A 25,391-nucleotide genomic window follows, 5' to 3' on the forward strand; every position below is an offset into this window, starting at 1 on the left:
TGCAAACTTGCTGAGGGTGCAATCCACGTCGAAAACCGGACACCTGGTAACCCTACTCTGTGCTCTGGCCCACGGGTGGGGTGGTATTGGGCAGGGCACAGAGGAAAACCATTCTTCACCCACTGCAGGTCCAGGTAAGGGTGCATTGGCAGAGGTCTGCAGAGAAACCTCGCCAGTCACTTGCTATCTGTGTCTGACTCTAACCCATGGGACGAGTCTTTCACTTCCATAAGCAAGGATATTGACTAATACAGTTAGCCAAAAAATGAACTACTGGTTATGAAAATGTTGTTTCCATGCTGAAGGAGTCTAAATGGACCCCCTCCCTTTTTATTTTTAAACTATTTTTTAATTTCTCCACCCACCGAATTGTGTTTACTCAAAAACGTTCCTGACCTGGTTAACAATACTTTTCATTTACCAAAAACCATGTTCCCAGTAACTGAAAAACTTGAATAGCCATTTGGACAACAATTTCAACATGGCTGATCAACAGTACCCTGCCCCCAGAAAAAAACACTAACAATTTTTTGCAAAAAAACCAAGTCATTTTCCTCCCCCAAACCCTTTTTGTTAAAAAGAATTTCAACTAGCTGAATTAACCACATCTTAAAAAAATAAACAAACAGTTACTAAGTAATTATTGTTATAATTAATTTATTTGCAGTTCAGTAGTTCCTCAGAGGTCCCATCATGGCCCAGGACCCCCCTGTGCTAGGAGCTGCACAAACATGGAACACACAGACAGCGCCTGCCTCTGCAACAGGCATCTATCTGAATGTAACGTGAGTCTTGCTTGCGAGAGTATTTGGGGAAAATCTTGTTTAACAGCACATGCCAACATGATCAGTCCCAACTTCTGTACTTACTTGGCATCACAGGCCACGGGGGTGAAGTCCAGTTTGTGCTTGGTTCTGAAGAGCATGTGTTTGGTTCTGACCTCCAGGATGGAGGGGGGCTGCAAGGGAGTGGAGATGGCAAAGAGAGCCAGCTGGGGAGGCAGCAGGGACCCATCCTCAGACCTTTTATTCTGGCCGTGGAGAAATTTCAACCTGCCCTGAAGGTTTAAAGCCTTGAAAAGAAAAATTAGGAGTCACTTCTGGAACCAAATTGGGCTGGTAACTTCAGCAATGAAAGGCCTGTTTAAAGCAAATGCAGCATTTGTTAATAAGTAAATGCAAACAAACAAGCCAGGCCGAGGGGAAGAGTGCATCATCGGGGCTGTATGCTATTCAGAGGAGATTTTCAGAGGTGCTGCTGGAGCACACAGTGATAAAAATCCCCTGCCACTGAGTCTAGACCCCTCCTCCCTCACGGGGCCTCAGACCTTGACAGTCTACACTGAAATTTAATAGCCCCGCAGCCTGAGTCAGCTGACCCAGGCCAGTTGTGGCTGTGTCACAGGTCTTATTACAGTGTAGCTGTGGCAACAATGCCATAAACCAGGTTAGACCCATCCTGTAAGGTCAGGACATAGGTAGGACCTGTTCTTGTGATCTCTATTCATGTGAGCTCACAAACAAAATTACAGTGCAGTTTCGGTGGTGGCAGGACACAACCCATCCCACCCAAAACCTTACAAGTTGGGAACCGAGAAGTAAAGGGGAAAGACTTATGAATTCCCTTCCCCCTTCCTGCTGCCTGCAGCATTGTTGCTAACACACTCCAGTTCTCCCATCTCCAAACACACACCCAAAAGCAATCCGTACCCCACCTTCATCCCATGTTCATCCAGTGCAAAACCAGAGCGAGCAGCCATGCTGCTGAGCTGTTTCTGACAGGTGTGAGATGCAGGGATGGGCCTCAGTTAGTTCTCTGACTGCACAACTTGAAAAGTTACTGGAAATAAATACAGGAAGTGATATTGCCTGGCAGCTGGAAGGAAGTGCCTATCAGGAATGGGTCACCACTCACTCTCCATTTCCGCAAATTAATGTCTTCAAGCACACATGTAGGGTTTCAATAATTGTTTTGTTTAAAAAATGATGTTTTTTTACTCTGTTGAGTAATTTGATTTTACTATAGTGCCCCAATACCTATTAGGGTTCTTTTTTAAATGCCATAAATATAAAGAGAAGGATAGCATAAAATCCCTCCCTGGCAGCTGTACTAAATCACTTTACTTCTAAGGGGTTAAGAAGCTCAAATAACTTAGTTGGCACCTGACCAGAGGGACCAATGAGGAAAGAAGATACTTTCAAATCTGAGGAGGGAGGAGAGGATTTGTTTGTGGCTCTCTTCGTTTATTCCCTCTCTGGATGGAGAGAGAGACCAAGCAGGTACAACATCTCCTGAAAACATACCTGGAATGATCCATCTAAAATTACAGAAATTATAAGTAAGGCAAGGAAATGCGTTAGATTATCTTTTGTTTTGGCTTGTGACTTTTCCTATGCTACAAAGATAGTTTTATTCCTGTTTTTGTAACTGTGAAGCTGAGTCCAGAGGGGAATCCTCTGTGTTTTAAATCTTTTTATTACCCTGTAAAGTTACTGTCCATCCTGATTTTGCAGGTGTGATTCTTTTACTTTTTTCTTTATAATAAAGTTCTTCTTTTAACAACCTGATTGATTTTAGTGTCCTAAAGATAAAGGATCTGGTCTGTACTCACATTGCTAAGGCAATTAGTTGGTATATTATTCTCAAGCCTCCCCAGGAAAGGGGGTGAAGGGGTTTGGGGGGATATTTTGGGGGGATAGGGATTCCAAGTGACCCTCCCCTGAATTTTTGTGTAAATCATTTGGTGGTGGCAGCAATACCGTCCAAGGACAAGGAAAGGAATTTGTGCCTTGGGGAAATTTTTACCTAAGCTTGTAGAATATAAGCTTAGAGGGTCTTTCATGCGGGTCCCCACATCTGTACCCCAGAGTTCAGAGTGTGTGTGTGGGAACCCTGACAGCAACCCGTATTAATGTGCTTGTTAAAATGAAATCAATTCTGAATATAAAAACCAAACCATCACCACGTGCAATTACTCAGAATCTGTGCATGTGATTTTCATTTTCCTCCTAGAGGCAACAGTTAAAAATACTTGGTTAATTTAATTCAACAGCAGATTCTGCTGTGTACTAACTTTCACTCAAATAGTTTATTTTGTTACATAATCCCCAAGAGGCAGTTGCGAAGCATCATCATCTGTTCCCTAAGGACAGTAACTATTATACACAGAGTGTAGCTGTGTCTAAATCCAGCGGGTCCCAGAGCCAAATACTGCAGCTTTATAGTCCTGCAGCCTGAGACCAATGAGCCCTAGGTGTTGAGTTGCAGTGTTGACATATCCTTAGAAAAAGGTGCGATTTCCAGATCCTTGTCTCCTTTTGCCCACTTCTCGCTCTTTTTTAGCCTTCCTTGGCAATGACAGTGTTTGTGCTGCAACAGATTTCTTATCAAACTAAAATTTGATAGATTTGCCTTGATGCGCATATATTCCCTTACGGCTAAAAGTCATAAATTCTCATACAGACAAATACTCCTGCTGTACAATTGATCCTCATGGGATGACTCCTAGAGTAGCAGCCATGTGGCCAAAGCACTAATCTGAGTGTGTGCTAGATTTCTTGTAATAGGAGGGCAAAGGAAAGTGAGACAACGCAGTGAAAAGTCACCAGAAGGGGTGAGTTTTTTTCTCTCTCTTTAGTCCCTCTTTGTTTCTAATGAATGAGCAGATAGGCTTCTGTAGAGACACAGGGGAAAATTTGCCATCACTTTCTTACAGGGCCTGATTGGAAGACCGCTGGAGGAAATCAGAAACCCTCCATTGCCTTCAGCGGACTCTGAGCCAGGCCCACCTTGACTTTCCTGAGTAGATCCATGCTCCTCACTGCTCCCATCTTTCCTTTATTGGGCTGTTCTGTGCTTGTTGCAAGAGTGAGTCCACTGCTCTGGTGTGTCCCTGCAGTGCTGTTGCTAATTTCCTGCTTTTAGTAACCCCTCGGCAGTCACATGGTCTGTTCCTTGCGGAGTACAGTTCGCACAGCTTCCTATCTGAGCTTCCTCCCATTCACACATGCCCCCTCTGGCTGGCTAACACACACACTCAACCAAAGCGTCGACATCCTTAAAGCCCGTTCTGGTGGAAATAAATGGGACCCGCGCTGTGGTGATCTTGCATTGTCAGAAAATCCTGCTCTAAAATAAAGGCCTCAGCCATGTCTCCCTGTAGCTGAAAATCCAGGCCATCTAATGTAAACATCGCAGGGCTGGCTCCAAAGGTGACTTCACCAAACAGATTGCTTTTCACACACTAGGCACCCAAACCTTTCCACCAGGCACCTTGTTGAGGTCAGGGGGTTAGGGACTGCGTGCTGGCTGGGAAAAAAGCCATTCCAGGCTCAGGAATTGCGCTTACACACATGCCCCTGGGCACAGCAGTCTGGTTTACTGGGAGAATAGGGATAAGGGAATCCCAGGAAAAAGCACCACCCACGAGATGCAACTATCACCCGAATGGAGCTCTGAGTGTTATTACTGCAATTGTATCCAGTCCTGGTGAACTGTGCCAGACTAACACTTGTGTTTGACATTCACTCTCCGCAGAGCAGATGGCGCAAGCTAACCCAGCCTTTCACTAATACGTCTCAGGCCACTAGGGGTTAAGTGGATAGTGCGGTCACCATGTCTGGCTTCCACTTAGCCACAAGCTGTGAGGGTGACTTTTCACACCTGCCTGCGGGCTGAAGCCACAGTGTGAAGTGCATTTAGACATCACATAGCAATGAGGCATGGATGACTTTTGGTCACTACCAACAGCAGCTGCATTTGAATTGGTGACCAAGCAGTGAAAAGCTTCTCAACCTATTACCAGTCCCCTGAGCCAACCAGCCCTCTTAGCATTTTGCATGAGGCATTCACCATCCTTCACACTTTCGCCCTCAGGCAGTATCATCTAGAGCCACACCCTCATGCAGAACGGACCCTGAGTGGTGCTTTTTGTGTGCAAAGTCCTCGCTTTGGCAAATCTCTTACCGACCACTTAAAGAGCTTAGAGGTGATCTGAAAACATAACTGTAATGAGTTTGTGCACTTGATAGAAGCTTTATGATGTAATAATAAGGCCTGGTGGGGAAAAAAAGCTTCATTTTCCTAGAAGTGATTCAAAAGCATCTTTGTTTTTGTGACAGATATTTAACTCAGATGCCTGGCAAACAGATTGGAGAAAAGCACAGTTGTTAAAGAGTCTGTCCCTCTGCTCCTTCTGTTATGGGTTGAGTGAGCTCCCAGTCTGCATTTCTGGGTCCTCCCCAGGAGAACTCAGGCACGGTGGGAACATAAGACCTTGTTTTCCATTTTGCAAGTCACTTTTAAAATCACCATTCCAGAATGCCACTGAAAACCGAATGCCATTTTGTTGTTTCCTGAAATTTAACGCGAGCAAATTCTCCTGTCAGAATCCAGACAAACCCCCCAATTTAGGAGACAATGGTCCTGACCCTGATGTGTGGTGAACTGCACTATGTACTATCTGTGGGGAGCGGGGGGAAGCAGGGCCAAAGGGGAAGTTAAGCCAGTTTACACCCTCCACTCCAGATCCAGGGGTCAGCCAAAGATGGGGCCATTCACTGGATGCCCCACTTTGAGCTGCTGCCTGTGCCCTGTAAGGGCCATTCCAATAGCTGCAGATCCCCAGGGTGAATAGATGAGAGATCCACTGGTGTTCAGCAGGCTTGCCCTGATAGATCAGGGGCCACAATCTGTCCCCAATGAATTTAGGAGTGGAAGTATGTCACTTTGGCTGCTACACTAGCCTTGTTCTTAAATTGTCCCACCGCAGGTGCAGCTCCATTGGTAGTAGCATAGCAGAAGAGCTAGTGTGTACAGAGGACACTGTCTGACCCTGTTCTGAACACTTCTAGAGGATGAAGTGCTCAAAATGCCAGTGCTCCTGCTGGCAGAGATGTGCTAGAAGTGGAAGGGGGACTGAAGAACAAGGCTGGAGAAGGCCTTTGTTCCAGACAGTCAAGGACTGGCTGAAGGCTCAGAGGAAAACAGGCCTGCAACAGAAACAGCCTCCTGGTTCTGGTAGGGAGACGCAGCCCTGACAGAGCTGTGCTAAGGGTCTGTGCGGGACTCCTTCTGCAACCAATGGGGGGTGAGGATACTCAAGGAGCAGTCCTGCCCTGTCACACTAATGAGGAGATGCTGATGCAAGTTCTTACTCACCAGAAACCCAGATGAATTATCCAGGAGGCAGCGGAATCGGCACACAAAGCTCCTTTCGAGGAAAGAGGAGTTCTCAGGAGGCAGCTGGCCGGGCTTGTAAGTGATAACGGAGGAGCTGATACTTTTTTCACCTAAAGGATGCAGGACAAAGGAAAGCCCAAGTTAACACACATGGAAGTGTGGAGACTCCCGACAAGGCTGGAACAGGGACAACATGCATCAGCAGCTGTATCTATCAAAGATATTGCCAAAAAAAATCTCCTCTTGATGGACACACTTGGTTCCTTCTGTCTAATTAAACGCCCCATACAAAAACCTGCATGTACATGAAGAACTTAACCATTTCAGAGTGAAGCACTGAAAAGTCAGGAAAGTTCCAATGGCCTGCTCCGGATGCAGCCCTGAGTTACAAGATCTCTCTCCATCGTTAACATAGGACCTCTGCCTTATTCAGTGCACAAGCTGGACACTGCACAGAGAATGAGGCAGCTGTGAACTGAAACTATGAAGGATTTGCCATCTGTGAGACCTGCACATTACTGCAGCTGAGGCTTGAACCAAGTGGAGTCTGTAGGCAGCAGCTCTAGCAGATGATCTGTCTCTACTTGGCCAGGGCCAAACTCCTCTTGACAGGATCTGCCCAGGACTAACAGGAATACAACAAGTATCAGAGGGGTAGCCGTGTTAGTCTGGATCTGTAAAAGCAGCAAAGAATCCTGTGGCACCTTATAGACTAACAGACATACTGGAGCATGAGCTTTCGTGGGTGAATACCCACTTCGTCTCATTCATCCGACGAAGTGGGTATTCACCCACAAAAGCTCATGCTCCAATACGTCTGTTAGTCTATAAGGTGCCACAGGATTCTTTGCTGCTTTTAGGAATACAACAGCATTTTTATGGAAGCAGTGAAGAGTCAAAGGACACTCCCAGTGGTCTTTGGGCTGGTAAAAGAACCGGCCAGCCAGCCAGCAGGCTCTATGGACAGTGCCAACTCCCTTTCTTTAGTCTCCTGCACCTACCATCAGGCGATGGTTCGCTCTCAGGAGTGGGAGGCGGGTTAAGGGCCCAGTGAAGGTTGCGCCTGAACTCCTGCTGGTCCTCGGTGTGGATCAGCTCAAACACGCTCTGGTGCATGACATCTGTCTGGAAGGAAGCAGAGTGACAGGTGAGTCCAACCGTCTGTCCCGGGCACCTGCAGCTACCGCACAGCTGGGGACAGCCTGGCCTCTCGCCGTCGGAACTGCCACACACACAATGGACCAGATTTCACCACCCTCATTCCCAGGGGCAGTTCCAGGGCCTGCAAAGAGTCTCGCCCTACTGAGATCAATGAGGGTCCCCATGGAGTAAGGTACCATACCCCGGGCCCGAGCCCGCTCTGCTGATGTCAGTGGGAGCTGGCTCAGGTCAGGGTGAGTAAAGGTGGCCTGCAGTGTGCACAGGAATGATTTCAATCTGTTTTATGGGCTCATTCTTCATTGGGCTAAATTCTGCCTCTCTCACCTCCATGGCATAGCCAGCAGCCCCTGCAAAGGCAATGGAGCTACCTGTTGGAGCCAGAACTCCACAATGGACCCAATTCTGCCACCCTTACTCACCGTGGGGAAGGACCTGTTTCTTCAGTGGGACCATTTGGGGCATAAGAGTGAGTCAGTGTGGAAAAAAACTGATTCAAGTGTCAGCGGTGCAGAATCGAGCCCACTCTGCTCAAAGAATCCCAACAAAACAGATCACTCTGATTAATTCTGCCTTTACCCTGTCATCACCTAAAGGGTGAGATTGCGGCTCTGGCCTTCACTACACAGGTGTGCAGTCACAAGCTACCCCAGTGTCATTAATATGCAGTGTGTTTGCTGGCAAGATGAAGCATGTTTAAGCAGAAAAAGCAAGCAATGCTGGACCAATAAGGTAGCTCTGATAAGAACAAAGGCCAAAAAAGGTCTGTAATGAAGTCACACTTCGTAACAAAGATCTGACCTCATTTCCCTGCATGAGTCAGAAGAACAAATAAACATGATTTACAAAGAGCAGATCAGAATAATAAAATCAGAAACACTGCCCTCCCTGGCCCTTTGACACGCTGTCATTCACTAGAATTTGCTGCAACTTGCCAACTAAGTTAATCATCAAGATCTTCACATTTAAAATAAGACAACTTCTGAATGATTAACTATAAATAAGGTTTAGAATGCTAGAGCCACAGAGTGGAGCCATTTAGCTAAGTCCGCTGAACATTATAGGAGCTTTGTACTGGTTATATTTAAATTTATGATAATATTGTTGTTTTTTTTAAATGAAAGGATGTTCTGCATATTGAAAGAAACATTCTTAAAGCAATTTGACACCCCTGCAGCTGATTTATGCATATGCTGTACAGTACTTAGATTATTCGGATACAAATAGTACTGAATCGATTACTTAGAAAAAACATTTCAAAAGGAGAAAAACAGCACTAAATCTGTTCCATTGCCTGCAATAATGCAGCACTATTAATAGATGTCAACCTCACTTATTTTTTAAATTCATAACAAAAACATTGTAGATGCTGTCAGAAGCTAGAGTTCAAGACACTGTGCCATGATGGATACAGCTGAGGACTGGAAATTAAAAGATCTGAGTTCTAATCCTGGCTTTGCTACTATGAGTCCTTGGGCAAATCACTTCACCTTTTTGGCTCAGTTTCTCCATCTGCAAAACTGAGCTAATAACGCTTACTTTGGAGCTACAGAGAATGAGAAGCATAAGAGTGAGGTGCTATATTTGACTTCCCTACAGATTAAGGCAGGCAAGCCAATATCTACTTTGCACACACAGTTAATGCAATTGCATGCATGCCTCAGGTATCTGTGCACAGCAAAGACCAGTGCTGGAGATTTGGATGTGCAATTACAGGACCCAATCCTGTTGCTTAAGGCTATTACATATGCAGATTAGTTGAGCAGTTGCATTTATTTTACACATGCAGTTGTGATCTGGCCTTTTTTTGAAAATCTGGCTCTCCACATTTAAGTTTCCATTTGAGAGGGGCTGTCACCACTGGGGAACTATTTCAAATCAGTCATTGACTTCTACTTATCACTGAGATTTGAGATGGTTTTTCAGTGCTGCTTTTGGTAATTCTGAAAAGTGATTTGTGTTTAGAAAAATCCCTCTCTTGCCTGATCCTCCACAGAAGTTCAGATGCTGAATTTGTGACTCTGCTAGCTTTTAAATGATACACTCATTAAAACACGTCAATTTTGGTTTTAAGAACAGGCAACTTGGCTTAGTCAATTAAAATGTTCCTACCATGCTAGGAAAGGGACCTTCTGAGGTATCCATGGTAATGCTGGGGCCTGCGGCCCTGACTCAAGAGATTCTCCTACCATAGCCTGGAGGCACAGTCCAGTGGTGGCTGGAGGTCAACTTGTCCGGCATGGCCTCAGTAAGGTCTTCCATGACAAGCCTGCCAATATTTACCTATCTAGATATTTATAAGGCCTCCACCCCCATGGCATTTGAATACCTCTCAGTTACTGACATATTTATCCTCACAACACCCCTGTGAGGTAGATGGGGAAGTGAACTCAGGTTTTCTGTGCCTCAGGTCAGTGCTTTAAACGACAAAAGACCATCCAAAAGAGCTTCGGCCTTCTATCGGTTTGATGAAATGTACACGGCCGATGGAGCCAGCAGGGAGCACCGTGCTGGATGCCACAGCTGAGGAAAGGAAAAAGTCTCCATGCTGGCATTCCTTGCAGGTGAAGAAATCAGCTGTGAGGCTAGCCTGCCAGACTGATAGCATGAGGATCTATACAAGATCCCATCAAATGGATCTGGCAAGGCACAGGAGAAAAGTCCTGCTGTGTGATTAGAACATTATGGGTTCGCTGCAGGAGTCCCTATTTTCCTGGCAAAGGGAACATTCCCTCTTTAAGGCTATTTCTTTTTGTTTGTTTGTCAACTGCTGCAAATGGACCATTTTGATTACCACTACAAAAAGTGTTTTCCTCTCCTGCTGGTAATAGCTCACCTTAACTGATCACTCTTGTTAGAGTGTGTATGGTAACACCCATTGTTTCATGTTCTTTGTGTGTGTATATATATATCTTCCTACTGTATTTTCCACTACATGCATCTGATGAATTGGGCTGTAGCCCACGAAAGCTTATGCTCAAATAAATTTGTTAGTCTCTGAAGTGCCACAAGTACTCCTGTTTTTATTAAGAAAGGGATAGCTCATAAGACAGAAAATATCACATTGCCTCTATATAAATCCATCCTACGCCCACATCTTGAATACTGCGTGCAGATGTGGTCGCCCCATCACAAAAAAGTAATCAGGAAGTGTTATTTCCTCCTTCTCAGAACACAAGAACTAGGGGCCACCTAATGAAATCAATAGGCAGCAGGTTTAAAACAAACAAAAGGAAGTATTTCTTCACACAACGTACAGTCAACCTGTGGAACTCTTTGCCAGAGGATGTTATGAAGACCACAACCATAACAGGGTTCAAAAAAGAACTAGATAAATTCATGGAGGATAGGTCCATCAATGGCTATTAGCCAGGATGGGCAGATGGTGTCCCTAACCTCTGTTTGCCAGAAACTGGGAAAGGGCAACAGGGGATGGATCACTTGATAATTCTCTGTTCTGTTCATTCCCTCTGGGGCATCTGGCATTGGCCTTTGTCGGAAGACAGGATACTAAGCTAGATGGACCTTTGGTCTGACCCAGTATGGCTGTTCTTATGTTCCCACAAAACATTTTGAAGAAAACAGAATTTTTTCCATTTTTTGGCAGAACAGTTTTTGCTAAATGTTTCCAGGTTTCACTGAAAAACCTAAAACCCAACAGTTTTTTGGTTTTCAACAACCAAAAATTGATTTTCTATTGCGGACAACCAGAACATGTTATTTTTCAATTGCAAAAACCAGAAGAAATTGCAGCTTCTGGGACGGATTCCATTCAGCCAAAAAGACATTTTTCAACATTGTTATTTGACCAGCTTTCCAGCACTGTTCCCAGTGCAGGGCTGTGACAAAAGACCACAACCGAGTCTTTTCTACCAGTAATGTTTGTCTTTCTTTCCTTGGTTGACTTTCCTCAGTGCAGCAATGTCATTCCACATCTGGAAGTAACAAGGGATTGTATTCAGAGAGGGAAAAGGGATACACGTATTGTGGTCCCTCTCCCTGATATTTGTCCTTTTTAATTCTGTAGTCCCTATGGTAACTGATCTTAAAAGGGGCAGTGATACCCTGCCATGCCACTGTCAGAATGACAACAGGTGGACTCTCTAGAGTCAAATTCTGCTTCCATCTATATGGGCGTAAATCCAAAGTAACTCCATTGGCTTCAGCTGAGCTACTGCGCGCTTACATCGCTGGAACAGAGCGGAGTTTGGCCCACACTCTGCAGATGGGAGATCAAGTCTATCTCTTGGCTCTGCTTATCAGCTCAGCTCTTTATTTCCAGCACCAAGAGCAATTTTCTGCTCCTCCCTCTGCTGGCCTTGGATCAGGGGAGCCAGGCATGTGGTTATGAAATCAGCCCAGAAGAATCTCATTACTTTTGGGAGCAGAAACATCCACTCATGTAAGAGGAGCCTGGGGTCCATTGGCTGTCAGCTATTTCCCTGGTGAGAGGATATGTTTTACCAGCTAAACCAAAAAAGGAAGTCAAAGGCCAAAGAGAAACCATGTTAAAAAGTGATGGAACATCCTACTAACCTGGTGAAATCCAAGGTAGTCTTGAATCGTGTGCGAGCAATAAAATATCATCCCTTCAGATGTTACCACCAGCACAAAGCCATTAAGAGCCTAGGAGAGAGGGGGACAGAGTGAGCACCAGAACTTAGCTCCCAACCCAATACCACTGCATGTGGATGGGAGTCGAGTGGTCAGGTTACCCTATGACAGCTTTCTGATGGCCAGCTGCTAGTGGGGATAAGAAAGTAGTGGGGGTAGGACAACAGCTTAGACAGTTGTGAGAGACACCCTAGGAAATGTTGCTGCTGGGGACGTAGAGAAATAAGGATTTATAGTCAGGCCCAAACGGATTGGGAGGGGGAAGGAGGTGTTTTCTGAAAATCCGAGAGGGCGGGTGGACAAGGAATGCTAGCCACAGGGAAACAAGGTTCTGGAGATTAGCTACATGCAGAAAGCTGCAGGATTTGATCTCTTGTTAACACTATACATGAACTAGATATTAGTGACATTGGCAGTCACTGCTAGCCACGAGCCGGCTGCTATCAGCCGGCCATGTACTGGAGGCACCATGGTAGGAGTGGGCCTGGGGAAGGCGTTCCATGCATGAGGGGAGGCTTGGCAGAAAGTGGGAAGGTGCTGCTGGGAAGCAGATGAGTGAGCAATACAGGCTGGCATGGCAGGCAGGGCTGGAGCAGGGAAGCGTTACGTTTCAGTTGATGCAGGGCATGCATGAGGGGATAACAGACAGGCTGGCACATGGGAGTGGACAGTGAGTGAAGGGTCTGTTTGTAAACCATCATCTTAGAGATAGCAGCTGAAACCATGTAGGGGGGCCAGACCACCTAGAGACAGGGTGCACCGGGGGAGCAGCAGGGGGCTATGCAGAGAGCTCTGACTGCTGTTCCATTAAACAGGGTTTGATTGATCTATTCAAACAACATGTGAGTGGACCGACACATTCAGTTACAAAACCACTCAGCTAGCTCAGCACTGGCTCGATGGACTGTGGCTTCCCTTTGCCAGTGCTGAGGGATCAGAGAGACTGCAAAGAACTGTTCAGTGTATACAGATAGGTGTAGCCCCATGTGACATCCTAGTACCTCTCTTTCTCCAAAATATCTCCCTGGATGGCCTGCTGGCTACCTCTGCTTTCACTTAGTGCACAGACAGGATGTGCAACAGCAACACATAGAAACAGGCAGTTAGGGGAAGTCTTTCCAATGTCATCTTCTCTGCTACAATTACTCTGAACTGTTCCTCCTAGAGCTACCTCTTCGTGCTATAGGCAGAGGGACCAGGCCACTCTGCAGGGTGCACGCTGCCCGTGCTTGCAGGTGCTGCCCCCACAACTCCCATTGGCTGCCGTACCCGGCCAATGGGAGCTGCGGAGCTGGTGCTGGGGGCGGGGCAGCGCGCAGAGATTCCCTGAATGCCCCTCGTCGGGGCACATTGGCGAGCCAGAGCTCATGACTCCAGTCCCAGGTGGCGGATGACACTTAGGCTCGGGGACCGGTGTCCATCCCGCAGCACGGAGGCTTGCCGCAGGCTGGATGAAAAGCAGCAGCGGGCCGCATCCGGCCTGTGGTCCTGCAGGGACCACCTTAGCCTGAGGCCCTGGGCTGCAGCCCCTAAAGCCCCAGCATTAATCCGGCCCTGGGCAGTTGCCCGGGTATCACTGAAGATGTAGTAAGACTGGTAGAGCCATTAGTATCAGCCAGGAAGAAAGAACCCACCCTGACTCAGAGCCCAGGTTGAGGTTGCAGGGCTGGAGGACAGACAAAAGTATCTTTTTTACTTGTAGCCTGAATACATTTCAGCCGGAGTGCGCTAAGAGGCAATAATGTACAACTCCACGGAGCCATTCTTACACTGCATAGAGAAGAAGCATATATATTTTCTGCCTGACTTATAGATGTGCGTTTTGGCCCTATCTTAAAAAGAGTTAAAAGCATGGGGGGAACTCCCAGTAAGGTCATGAAAGGTAGGTCTACACTGAAATCACCACGTGTGATTTTAGCCTGAGCACAAACACCTTTGCTATCTTTGTTCTAGAGAATGCAGTGAAGCTGCATGGGGTGTGCTCCAGCATGGGCTAGTAGTTAGCCGGGGCTCCATGCAAGCTGCCGTGGCTTCCCTGCTCCGGGATTCGAGCTAGCTCAAGCATGTCTACTTGAGCCGCGGTCACACCCCGTGATAGCAATTTAGACATCGTCAGATATTCCTCTGATCACTGATTGGCTTTTGCCTTCAGAAATAGAACCGGTTACTTTCTTGAACAATCTCTATTGCATGGGTAGAATATAGAGTATGTGCAGAGCAGATAAGCTCAGAGGTGCTTAAGAATCTTTGTATGGAGGTTAGCTCTGATGATGCAGAGCTAGGGTTGCCAACTTTGGTTGGAAGCATTCCTGGAGATAGTATCACGTAACATAATCTTTAATTAAAGATTAATCTTTAATTTCTGGAGACTCCTGGACAATCCTGGAGGGTTGGCAACCCTACACGGAGTTCCCACCTCGTGATGGCTGCCTGCTGCCATGATATCAGCAATAGGTCCTTTTCTGTGGGGAGCACTTGTGGCATCCTGCATGTGACAGAGGATTGGCTAATGAAATAAGGACCTCACAGTCCACTGCTGATGCACCAGCAATGGGGTGGAACAGTCTTGGGGTCTCCCTAACAGAGGAATTGTAGATTCACGTTAGTTATTTCCAGGTGGTTGATTTCAGTCTGTCTGGATTTTGCAGCATTCTCCTTGGGAGAATGGTGTCTCTGAGGCAAAACCATTGTCAGGCCACAGTGGCCTACTGGACTTTGAGTCTCAGAGGCACCCCTCACTGACTGCGAATGAGGAAGAGGAGAGATTGGGATTTCATTTTCTACACAGACAGTCTCAGAGGCTGGTTGTGAATCACGTATCATTAGCAAAACTGAGCAAGCAAATGCTTTAAAACAAACAAACAAACAGACAAACAAACAAACAGGTCACTATGAAAATAAAAACAATGGAAACACTAAGTAGTGGTGATCTGAGCGCTGAGACCTGAAAAGTGTGAATTTCATGTAATACAGTAACTGACTCTGGGAGAGAACTGAAAACAGAATGTTGGGACTAGTCTTCAGGAGGCCAAATATAGCCGTATTTCAAAATGAAGCATCGTTTTCCTTTCTCTCAGATTTACTGAGCAGGCACAAATCCTGCCTGTGATGGGGTGTGACTCACCACTGCAATGCCTCCTGCCGGCTGTCCTGGGGATTAGCTCTGTTCGCTAATGCGCCATCCTCTGGTGATGCCTTGCCACCGTCACTTTCGTTCCAGGACCCGCGCCACGTCCAGGACTGTGCCATCCTCTTCAGTGACATGGCCCTTCGGCTGTGCCACACACTCTGTGTTCCCCCCTTCTGGGGGACCTGCAATCTTTCTCCAACCACTTCCCTCAGTGGCATCTGCAGTCCATTGTCCTGGGGCTGCTTCCTATGTGGATCCAGCAACCTCTTCTGCCCTTACCTCCAGGCCTCAGCCTGCAGGCCCTAGCAGCCAGCCAGGAGCTCTCTCTAGCTCCCCCGGTGTCTGCTTGCAGCACTGCTTTGTCCCAGGTGCTGGCGCTCCTTCCTCCGGCTAGGAGCCTGGTTCCCTCCTCTCAAGCTCCAGTCAGCTCCTTAACTCTGCTTAGCCCTGCAGCCCTTCTTATATGAGCCTACTGGGCCATGATTGGCTACTCCTCTCAGCCCCTTTCTAATTGGCTGCCTCCATTGCAGCCTCCCTAGGGTTGCTTTTAACCCCTTTTTCTGCCTGTGAGGGGCAGCGGCCCCATCATATCACCTTCTAACAGATACAAGTGCTGAAGCCTTTCCAATGCTGGCAGAGCTGCACTGACCTAGCAAACACAGAAGGTGCCTTCTGTTGTGTTTTGTCACCGTTATGAACCTGTTCTGTCTAGTCTCTTAACTGTATCCTGAGGCCTTGTCTACACTACCAGACTATTTCGAATCCAATTAAGTCGAATTTGTGTATCCACAGTAAATACACTAATTCGAATTTCTGAGTCCACAGTAACGGGGCCAGCGTCGACTTTGGAAGCGGGGCACTGTGGGAACCTATCCCACAGTTCCTGCAGTCCCCGCTGCCCATTGGAATGCTGGGTAGAGCTCGCAATGCCTGCTGGGGGAAAAATATGTCGAGGGTGGTTTTGGGTAACTGTCATCATTCAACCGTCACTCACAACCGCCCTCCCTCCCTGAAAGCGCCGGCAGGAAATCTGTTCGCGCCCTTGTCTTGTCAGTTTCAGCGCGTACGCCACAGCACTGCGAGCATGGAGCCCGCTGCGATCATCGCTGCACTTATGGCCGTTGTCAACTCCTCGCACCTTATCGTCCACCTCTTCCACAGTCAGCTGCTGAGAAATCGTGCGAGGAGGCTCCGGCAGCGCGGTGAGGAGAGTGGCGCAGACCTCTCAGAAAGCAGGGTACGCCGCGCCGTGGAGATCATGGTGGCAATGGGTCAAGTTCATGGTGTGGAACGGCGATTCTGGGCCCGGGAAACAAGCACGGACTGGTGGGAACGCATAGTGCTGCAGGTCTGGGACGAATCACAGTGGCTGCGAAACTTCAGGATGCGTAAGGGCACTTTCCTTGAACTCTGTGACTTGCTGGCCCCTGCCCTGAAGCGCCAGGACACCCGGATGCGAGCAGCCCTGAGTGTGCAGAAGCGAGTGGCCATAGCCCTCTGGAAACTTGCAACGCCAGACAGCTACCGGTCAGTAGCGAACCAGTTTGGCGTGGGCAAATCTACCGTGGGGGTTGCTGTGATTCAAGTAGCCCACGCAATCGTTGAGCAACTGCTCTCAAAGGTAGTGAACCTGGGAAACGTTCAGGTCATCATAGACGGCTTCGCCGCGATGGGATTCCCAAACTGCGGTGGGGCTATAGATGGGACTCACATCCCTATCCTGGCACCAGCCCACCAGGCCAGCGAGTACATTAACCGAAAGGGCTACTTTTCCATGGTGCTGCAAGGATTGGTGGACCATAGGGGACGTTTTACCAACATCAACGTCGGGTGGGCGGGCAAGGTTCATGACGCGCGTGTGTTCAGGAGCTCTGGTCTCTTTAAACTCCTCCAGGCAGGTACTTTCTTCCCAGACCACAAAATAACGGTTGGGGATGTGCAGATGCCTACAGTGATCCTCGGGGACCCAGCCTACCCGCTAATGCCCTGGCTCATGAAGCCCCATACAGGCGCCTTGGACAGAGAGAAGGAACTCTTCAACTACCGGCTGAGCAAGTGCAGAATGGTGGTGGAGTGTGCTTTCGGACGTCTCAAGGGGAGATGGCGGAGCTTACTGACTCGCTCGGACATCAGCGAAAAGAATATCCCTGTAGTTATTGCTGCTTGCTGTGTGCTGCACAATCTGTGTGAGAGCAAGGGCGAGACCTTTTTGGCCGGATGGGAGGTTGAGGCAAATCGCCTGGCTGCAGTTTACGCTCAGCCAGACACCCGTGCCGAGAGAATATCCCAGCGGGAAGCGCTGTGTATCCGGGAGGCTTTGAAAGCAAGTTTCCTCGGAGATCAGGGTAACCTATGACTCTCCACTTGCTTTCAAGAGAAACTGACCCTGGGCCTGTGTCTGTTTGTGTCGATTTCGATCTGCGGCTACATGCCGCATTCTCCAAGTTTCACCCACTTCCAAAGCACGTTTTAAAGCAAAGTAATTGTTACACTCATTATTAATAAATCTTTGTTTTACTTTGCATTTCTGTTCTGGTGTTGAAACATGGACGCATACTGTGCTGGGCACGGTGTGCACTGACGTACAGACCGCTTCCTCCATAGAGGACTGACATCCTCCTGCTCCTACATAGGTCTCTGGGGTGGGGGACGGCTGAAAGTGGTTCTGCATGAAGGGGAGGGTTTGCAGGAAGGGGCGAGTGGTGCCTTCTTTGCATAGGGGTTTGGATGACGGCAGTGGGCTGCGGGTTTGGGCGTTGGAAGGGGTGATGGGTGTGGGAGAAGGGTGAGTATCTGTCCGTGGATGAGGGCTCTTGTTGGGGCTCAGGGCAGCGGATAGGCTCGTTGATCCGTTGGAAGTGCATGGAAAGGGCAGCCTGCCTTTACATTAATGGCGTGGCAGGCGCTAGGACCCTGGACAAGCATACACATTACGGAATGACCAGGGGCAGCATACACAACACAGAATGACCCTGGTGCCTACTGACTGCAGTGTGTGTGTGCCCTGCAGTTGATCCTTTCCCCAATTCTGTACCCTGGTACTGTAGGCTATACTGTGCAAGTATGAAACCCCTGTCCACCCCATACACCGAAAAATCCTCTCACAGGAAAGACATGAACGAAACAGTGATTAACAGCAAACATCTTTTATTAATCTAATAAACAGTGGGGGGATGAAACTTGGATTTGGGACTGGCTGAGCCTATAAGGGAAGCACTTCTACAAATTTCTAACGTGAGAAGTGCGGGGTACATGGTCGCTCTGTTCTGGTTCAGTGACAGTTCTCACAGCCCCTACCGCCCCTCCGTCTTGTACTTTTGGGTGAGGGGGGGGCAGGACTTCTTGGCGGGGGAGGGCGATTGCAGATACACTGCAGGGGGGCTCTGTCCTCCAGCCTACGGTCCTGCAGGACATCAACAAGGCGACGAAGCGTGTCCGTTTGCTCCCTCATGAGACAAAGCAGAGTTTGGGTGGTCTGCTGGTCTTCCTGCCGCCACCTATCCTCACGTTCCATGAGTGTGCGATGCTGCTCACATAGGGTCTCCCTCCAGTGTTTCTGCTCTACAGCCTCTGCTTGGGAGCAGGCCATCAGTTCAGCGAACATCTCGTCCCTAGTCTTCTTTCGCCGTCTAATCATTGCCAGTCTCTGCGAGGGGGATGCCGGGGCAGTCCGGGAAAGAGCCGAAGCTGTGTGATGGGGAAAGTTAGTGATTTCCTTGAACAGATACATTTTTGCGAACAGTGAACACCGTCTAGTCAATTTCTATGAACAAGACCGTACCGGGCAACAAGTCTCACGTGGTCTCAAGACAAGCACGACATTTTGGGCTACGCTCTGATTGGCTGCGGCATTGCACAGGAGAGCGGACAAGTCGGGAGAGATAGCTGAATCCGTCTAGCAGACAGTCCTGGTAAGCCTTACAGTAGATTATGCTTATCAGTTAACGGATAGCTGTGCCCTCCTGCTAAAGACAATCTGGAAATCAGATACTATGACCCTTTTCCAGCCACTCCCGACACTGCAGGGGAAAGATCAATGTATGCTTTTCCTCTGTGGCCTACAGCACGTGGCTGCTAAGCGAGGGGCTTTGTTATGCAAAGTATAAGTAAACCATTAAGAACAGTAACTATTCGCTAATTGCCCTAATTAGATGCAGCACTTCATGAACGAGATTACCCTGAGGCGGGTCTCTCAACTACAGAAAGACAGGATGTTAAGGGAAGCACTTCACCGACCGGGACCCTACGCGGCCATGCTGGTTGAGGCGATGGTTCCCCTGTACCTACGGATGTCGTGGCGTGGAAGAGTGTGCTTCACCGGAGGACCAAATAAGGCACCTCTTCCTAGAAACCTCCTGCGGAGGGTATTTGAGGAACTTTCTGACGCATTTGTGGAATTGTCCCTGGAGGACTATTGTTCCATCCCAATCTGTGTGGACCTACTGTTCGTATAGTTTCCCGTTAAAAACTTTTAGATATAGTATTTAGATATAGAATTTCTATTTTTTGTATACATGTTTTCGTACAAATAAATGTTTTCTTGTTTATACAACTTACCGCCTGATCCTTCCCCTGACTCAGAGTCCGGGTTAATGGCCGGGGAGGGTTGGTAGTTGATCTCTGTGAGGGTGAGGAAGAGATCCTGGCTGTCAGGGAAAGCGGCATTGTGTTCGCTGTCGCCTGCGCCTTCCTCCACGGACCCTTCGTCGTCTTCCCCATCGGCGAACATCGAGTAGGAACTGTCCTGGTTCACTATGCCATCCACTGAGTCCACGGTCACTGGTGGGACAGTGGTGGCAGACCCACCGAGAATGGCATGCAGTGCCTCGTAGAAGCGGCATGTCTGGGGCTGTGCTCCGGAGCGTCCGTTTGCCGCTCTGACTTTTTGATAGCCTTGCCTCAGGTCCTTGACTTTCACGCGGCACTGCATTGCATCCCGGCTGTATCCTTTCTGTGTCATGGCTTGGGAGACCTTCTCGAAGGTCTTTGCATTACGCTTCTTGGAGCGCAGCTCCGACAGCACAGACTCCTCGCCCCACACAGCGATCAGATCCTGGACTTCCCGGTCTGTCCATGCTGGGGATCTCTTTCTATTCTTCCATTGGGCTGACTCCTCTGCTGGAGAGCTCTGCATCGTTGCAGGTGCTAAGGAGCTCGCCCCGATGTCCAACCAGGACGTCAGATTCAAAGTGCCCAGACAGGAAAATGAATTCAAATTTTCGCGGGTCATTTCCTGTGTGGCTGGCCAGAGAATCCAAGCTCGGACTGCTGTCCAGAGCGTCAACAGAGTGGTGCAGTGTGGGATAGCTCCCGGAGCTACTAAGTTCGATTTGCATCCACACCTAGCCTAATTCGAGCTAGCAAGTGCGAATTTAGCGTTACTCCACCTGTCGGGGTGGAGTACCAAATTCGAACTAAGGAGCCCCCTAGTTCGAATTAAATGGCTTCCTGGTGTGGACGGTTGAGCGATTCGTTCGAATTAACGCTGCTAAATTCGATTTAAGGTCCTAGTGTAGACCAGGCCTAATTAGAGCTGATCAAATATCAGGGAATTCAGATGTTTCAATGACTGTTTTCATCCTGAATCGAGAGAATAACTTGGTTTGTTTTGACATTTCTGATTGAAGTGAAACATTTTGACATTCCTGAGTGGAAGTAATATTTCATTCCAGCTTGGTTCAACACTGAACTATGTCGGAATTGTCACAGCGCCTCAAGGGAGCTGTAGTTTAGGTTTTTCCCATATGACTGTATCACCCATGATACACTGTGGCCCTGATATGCACAGAGCACTTTAAGCCAGAGGTGCATCGGGGTGAAGGGTAAGTCAACCAAGACACCTCAAGCAGACACAGATTAATATTCAACTGACCTGAAATGAAGTGTTTCAATTTGGGTCTCAAAAAGCTAGAATGTCTCAATTTGAGATAAAGAAATATTTATCTTGGGCCAGGTGTTTTTTTAATTAACAAAAATAAAAGTTTTCTGGGGGGAAATTTCAATTTCGTGCAACCAAGTTTTCAGCAACTTCAACAATTAATCCGTTAATAATTTGCCAAATACACAATATCAGACAGCTGAATATTTTCAGCTTGTATTTTATATATTCCAATTAAGATGCTCATATTCCTCTCTCTTGTAGGCGGACAGCAGCAGAGATAGACTTAAGTGCACTGATACCAGAATTATTCCCTTCTCTCCCTCCCTTCCCAGAGATATCTCCCAACCTTCCAAAGCCCAAACATGGCATATAATGGGGGACAAAGGCCCAAAATAGAAACATAAAAAAGAATTATTAGTGTGAGCTAGGGCTGTCAATTAATCACAGTTAACTCATGCAATTAACTCAAAAAAATTAACTGCGATTAAAAAAATTAATCGTGATTAATCACATTGTTAAACAACAGAATACCAATTGAAATTTATTAAATATTTCTAGATGTTTTTCTACATTTTCAAATACATTGATTTCTATTACAACACAGAATACAAAGTGTACAGTTCTCACTTTATATTGTTATTTTTTTATTATAAATATTTGCACTGTAAAAATGAACAAAAGAAATAGTATTTTTCAATTCACCTCATACAAGTACTGTAGTGCAATCTCTTTATCGTGAAAGTGTAACTTACAAATGTAGATATTTTTGTTACATAACTGCACTCAAACACAAAACAAAGTAAAACTTTAGAGCCTACAAGTTCACTTAGTCCTACTTCTTGTTCAGCTAATTGCTAAGACAAACAAGTTTGTTTACATTTACAGGAGATAATGCTGACTGCTTCTCATTTACAATGTCATCTGAAAATGAGATCGGGCATTCACATGGCACTTTTGTAGCTGGCGTTGCAAGGTATTTACATGCCAGATATGCTAAACATTCATATGTCCCTTCATGTTTCGGCTACCATTCCAGAGGACATGCTTCCATGCTGATGATGCTCGTTAAAAAAATAACGCATTAACTAAATTTGTGACTGAACTCCTTGGGGATGAATTGTATGTCTCCTGTTCTGTTTTACTCACATTCTGCCATATATTTCATGTTATAAAAATCTTAGATGATGACCCAGCACATGTTCATTTTAAGAACACTTTCACAGCAGATATGACAAAACGCAAAGAAGTTACCAATGCGAGATTTCTAAGGATAGATACAGCAATTGACCCAAGGTTTAAGAATATGAAGTGCCTTCCAAAATCTGAGAGGGACGAGGTGTGAAGCATGCTTTCAGATGTTTTAAAAGAGCAACACTCCGATGCAGAAACTACAGAACCTGAACCACCAAAAAAGAAAATCAGCCCTCTGTTGGTGGCATCTGACTCAGATGATGAAAATGAACATGCATCGGTCTGCTCTTCTTTGGATCGTTATTGAGCAGAACTCGTCATCAGCATGGAGGTATGTCTCCTGGAATGGTGGCTGAAGCATGAAGGGACATATGAATCTTTAGCACATCTGGCACGTAAATATCTTGCGATGCTGGCTAAACTGTTCTCACTTTCAGGTGACATTGTAAAGAAGACGTGAGCAGCATTATCTCCTGCAAATTGTAACCAAACTTGTTTGTCTGAGCGAGTGGCTGAAGTAGGACTGAGTGGATTTGTAGGTTCTAAAGTTTTACATTGTTTTATTTTGGAATGCAGTTATTTTATGTACATAATTCTACATTTGTAAGTTCAACTTTCATGATAAAGAGATTGCACTACAGTGCTTGTATTAGGTGAATTGAAATATACTATTTCTTTTGTTTTTTACAGTGCAAATATTTGTAATAAAAAAATAAAGTGAGCACTGTACACTTTGTATTCGATGTTGTAATTCAAATTAATATATTTGAAAATGTAGAAAACATTTAAAATATTTAAATAAATGGTATTCTATTAGTGTTTAACAGTGCGATTAATCGCAATAATTTTTTTTTAATCGCACAATGAATCGCAATTAATTTTTTTAATTGCTTGACAGCCCTAGTGGGAGCAGATGAAAGTAGTCCAGGATCAGTTCTTTAGCCTGAACATCCTCATTTGTGATCCCTGTTCTGTAATTCAGCGGACTAAATTGATAGTAATGAGATCACAGCAGGCCTGTGTAGAATGGTGAGAAATATTTGTCTAGAACAACAGACACTCACTTATTTATGAAGGACACTGTGGTGGGGCAACTGTCCCCTGAGAAAAGGGCTGGAACATGCCTTTGAAGCTGCGCAGGCTGGCAGCCAATCAACGAAGGCCTGTGGGCAGCCAATCAGGGCAGGGCAGAAGCAGCCAATCTGTGCCGGGCGAGGCCCTATATAAAGGCTGCCTAGCAGGAAGGGAGGCAGTCTCTCCCTGGCTGGCAAGGGAGAAGGACTAGCTCCTGAGGAAGAAGCTAGCACCTCGGACAGAGCAGTGCTGGGCAGGCTCGGGGGAACTAGAGTAGTGGGCACAGAAAGGGGTGAGTCTGGAGTAGTGGGCACTGCCAGAGGGCAGTGTCCTGAAGAGGATGCCACCAAGCAGAGAGCAACATGGGTCCCAGAGCAGAGCAGAGCAGAACGGACAGCAGACAAGACACCACACACTGAGGGTGCTCCACAGTGGACAGAGCTAATTCCTGGAGCAACCAGCGGGAGGCGCCAGCAGTGGTGAGTCTTGACCCTGCCACAGGCACTCAGGAGGTACTCACACACTCCATGCCCCCAGTTCCTCTATGTGGTGGACTGGGAAGGGTTGCTGGTGTGGTCAGGAAAGTAAAACCAACAAGCCTGTGTATTTAAATGGCAAGATCCAAGAGGTCATTGAGGCAAAGTGGATCACCCTCAGAAAATGGAAATCCAGCCCAAAGGAGCAGAAGGTAGGTAAAATATAAGACAAGTTCAGATTCTAAGGCCAGAAGGGAGAATTGTGACCATCTAGTCTGACCTTTTGTACAATCCAGGCCAGAGAACTGCCCCAAAATAATTCCTAGGGCAGATCTTTTAGAAAAACACCCAGTCTTGATTTTAAAATGGCAGGGGTAGATTGTTCCAGTGGTTAATTACTCTCGCCATTAAAAGTTTACACCTGATTTCCTATGCTGGATTGTGTTAGACCTTTCTCTGCTAGACTGAAGAGATCCATTATTAAATATTTGTTCTCCATGTAGGTACTTACAGACTGGAATCAAGTCACCCCTTCTCTTTGGTAAAATAAAGACATTAAGCTTTTGAGTCTATCACTACAAAGGCATGTCTTCTAATCTTTTAATCATTCTTAAGGATACAATTCTGTCATGGAGGTCATGGATTCTGGAACTTTCTGGGACTTCTTCTGGGTAAGGCCTGGAGCAGCGGACTGGCAGCCAGCCCCAGGGATGCGGCACAGCGGCCACCAGAATACAGTGGCGAGTGGGGTTGGGTCAGCTCCCCTGGGACTAGAGCACTCCCCACTCCCCCAACATATTTTTAGTAAAAATCCAGGGGCAGGCTGCGGGCTTCCGTTAATTTTTGTTTACTGCCTGCAACCTGTCCCTGACTTTTACTAAAGATACCTGTGACAGAATCCTAACCTTAATCATTCTCCTGACTCATTCTCTGAAACCTCTCCAATTTATTATCATCCTTCTTGAATTGTTGGCACCAGAACTAGTGCCAAATACAGAGATAAAATAACCTCTCCACTCCTCCTCGAGATTCCCCTGATTATACAGCCTAGGATCACATTCACTCTTTTTGGCCTCAGAGTCAGAGAAACTTTATATTAGGAGAGACTGAAAGGATTGGGACTATTTAGTTTAGAGAGCAGATAAATACAAGTGGTCAGGATAGAGGCATATAAAATGATGAATGGAATAAGAAAGAGGGCACATTGTGTACTCCTATTTACCGTCTCTCTTCATACAAGAAGAAGGGGACTTTCATCAACTGAAAAGCACTAAAGTCAGAAATGTCATTGAAAGAAGATGCACAGTACATATTTAACCTGTGGAACTCATGGCCACAAGGTTTCGTTGATGTTAAGGGCTTATTAGGATTCAAGAACATATACACAGTGACAGAGAGAAAATAAGATATTATGAGGGCTATAAAACCTCCTGATCCAGGGGGTAAGCAGCCTCTAAAAGACAGGTAATAGGAAAAATTAATAATTTTCTACTATGGTGCTTTCTTTTGCATCATCTGGTACTACATGCTACATAAAGCATTTTGGAACAGGATTTTTATATATAAGCCAGAAGAGCTAATTTTACAGGATTCCGTTGGGGAGCATGTATAAGCAAACAACAATACATGCACACAAGAGCTATAGCCACCCACCCACGTGTCCCTATGAATACAACTGTCTGTTTGG

The 25,391-nt window shown here is 46.7% G+C and overlaps 1 protein-coding gene across 2 annotated transcripts in view; it reads right to left on the reverse strand.

Moving 5' to 3' along the window:
* Nucleotides 1-25,391, reverse strand: part of LOC123343329 (aryl hydrocarbon receptor-like) — a 121,921-nt gene that overhangs the window by 13,514 nt on the left and 83,016 nt on the right. For both annotated transcript variants that reach the window (XM_044978380.1, XM_044978381.1), the window contains 4 exons: nt 11,875-11,964; nt 7,182-7,305; nt 6,160-6,290; nt 870-1,072 (listed from right to left, as the gene is read on the reverse strand). In XM_044978380.1, the coding sequence (XP_044834315.1) occupies nt 870-1,072; nt 6,160-6,290; nt 7,182-7,305; nt 11,875-11,964 (548 nt within the window). The remainder of the gene's footprint in view (nt 1-869; nt 1,073-6,159; nt 6,291-7,181; nt 7,306-11,874; nt 11,965-25,391) is intronic.

The sequence above is a fragment of the Mauremys mutica genome, chromosome 10, assembly GCF_020497125.1.
Source record: "Mauremys mutica isolate MM-2020 ecotype Southern chromosome 10, ASM2049712v1, whole genome shotgun sequence".
NCBI lineage: Eukaryota > Metazoa > Chordata > Testudines > Geoemydidae > Mauremys > Mauremys mutica.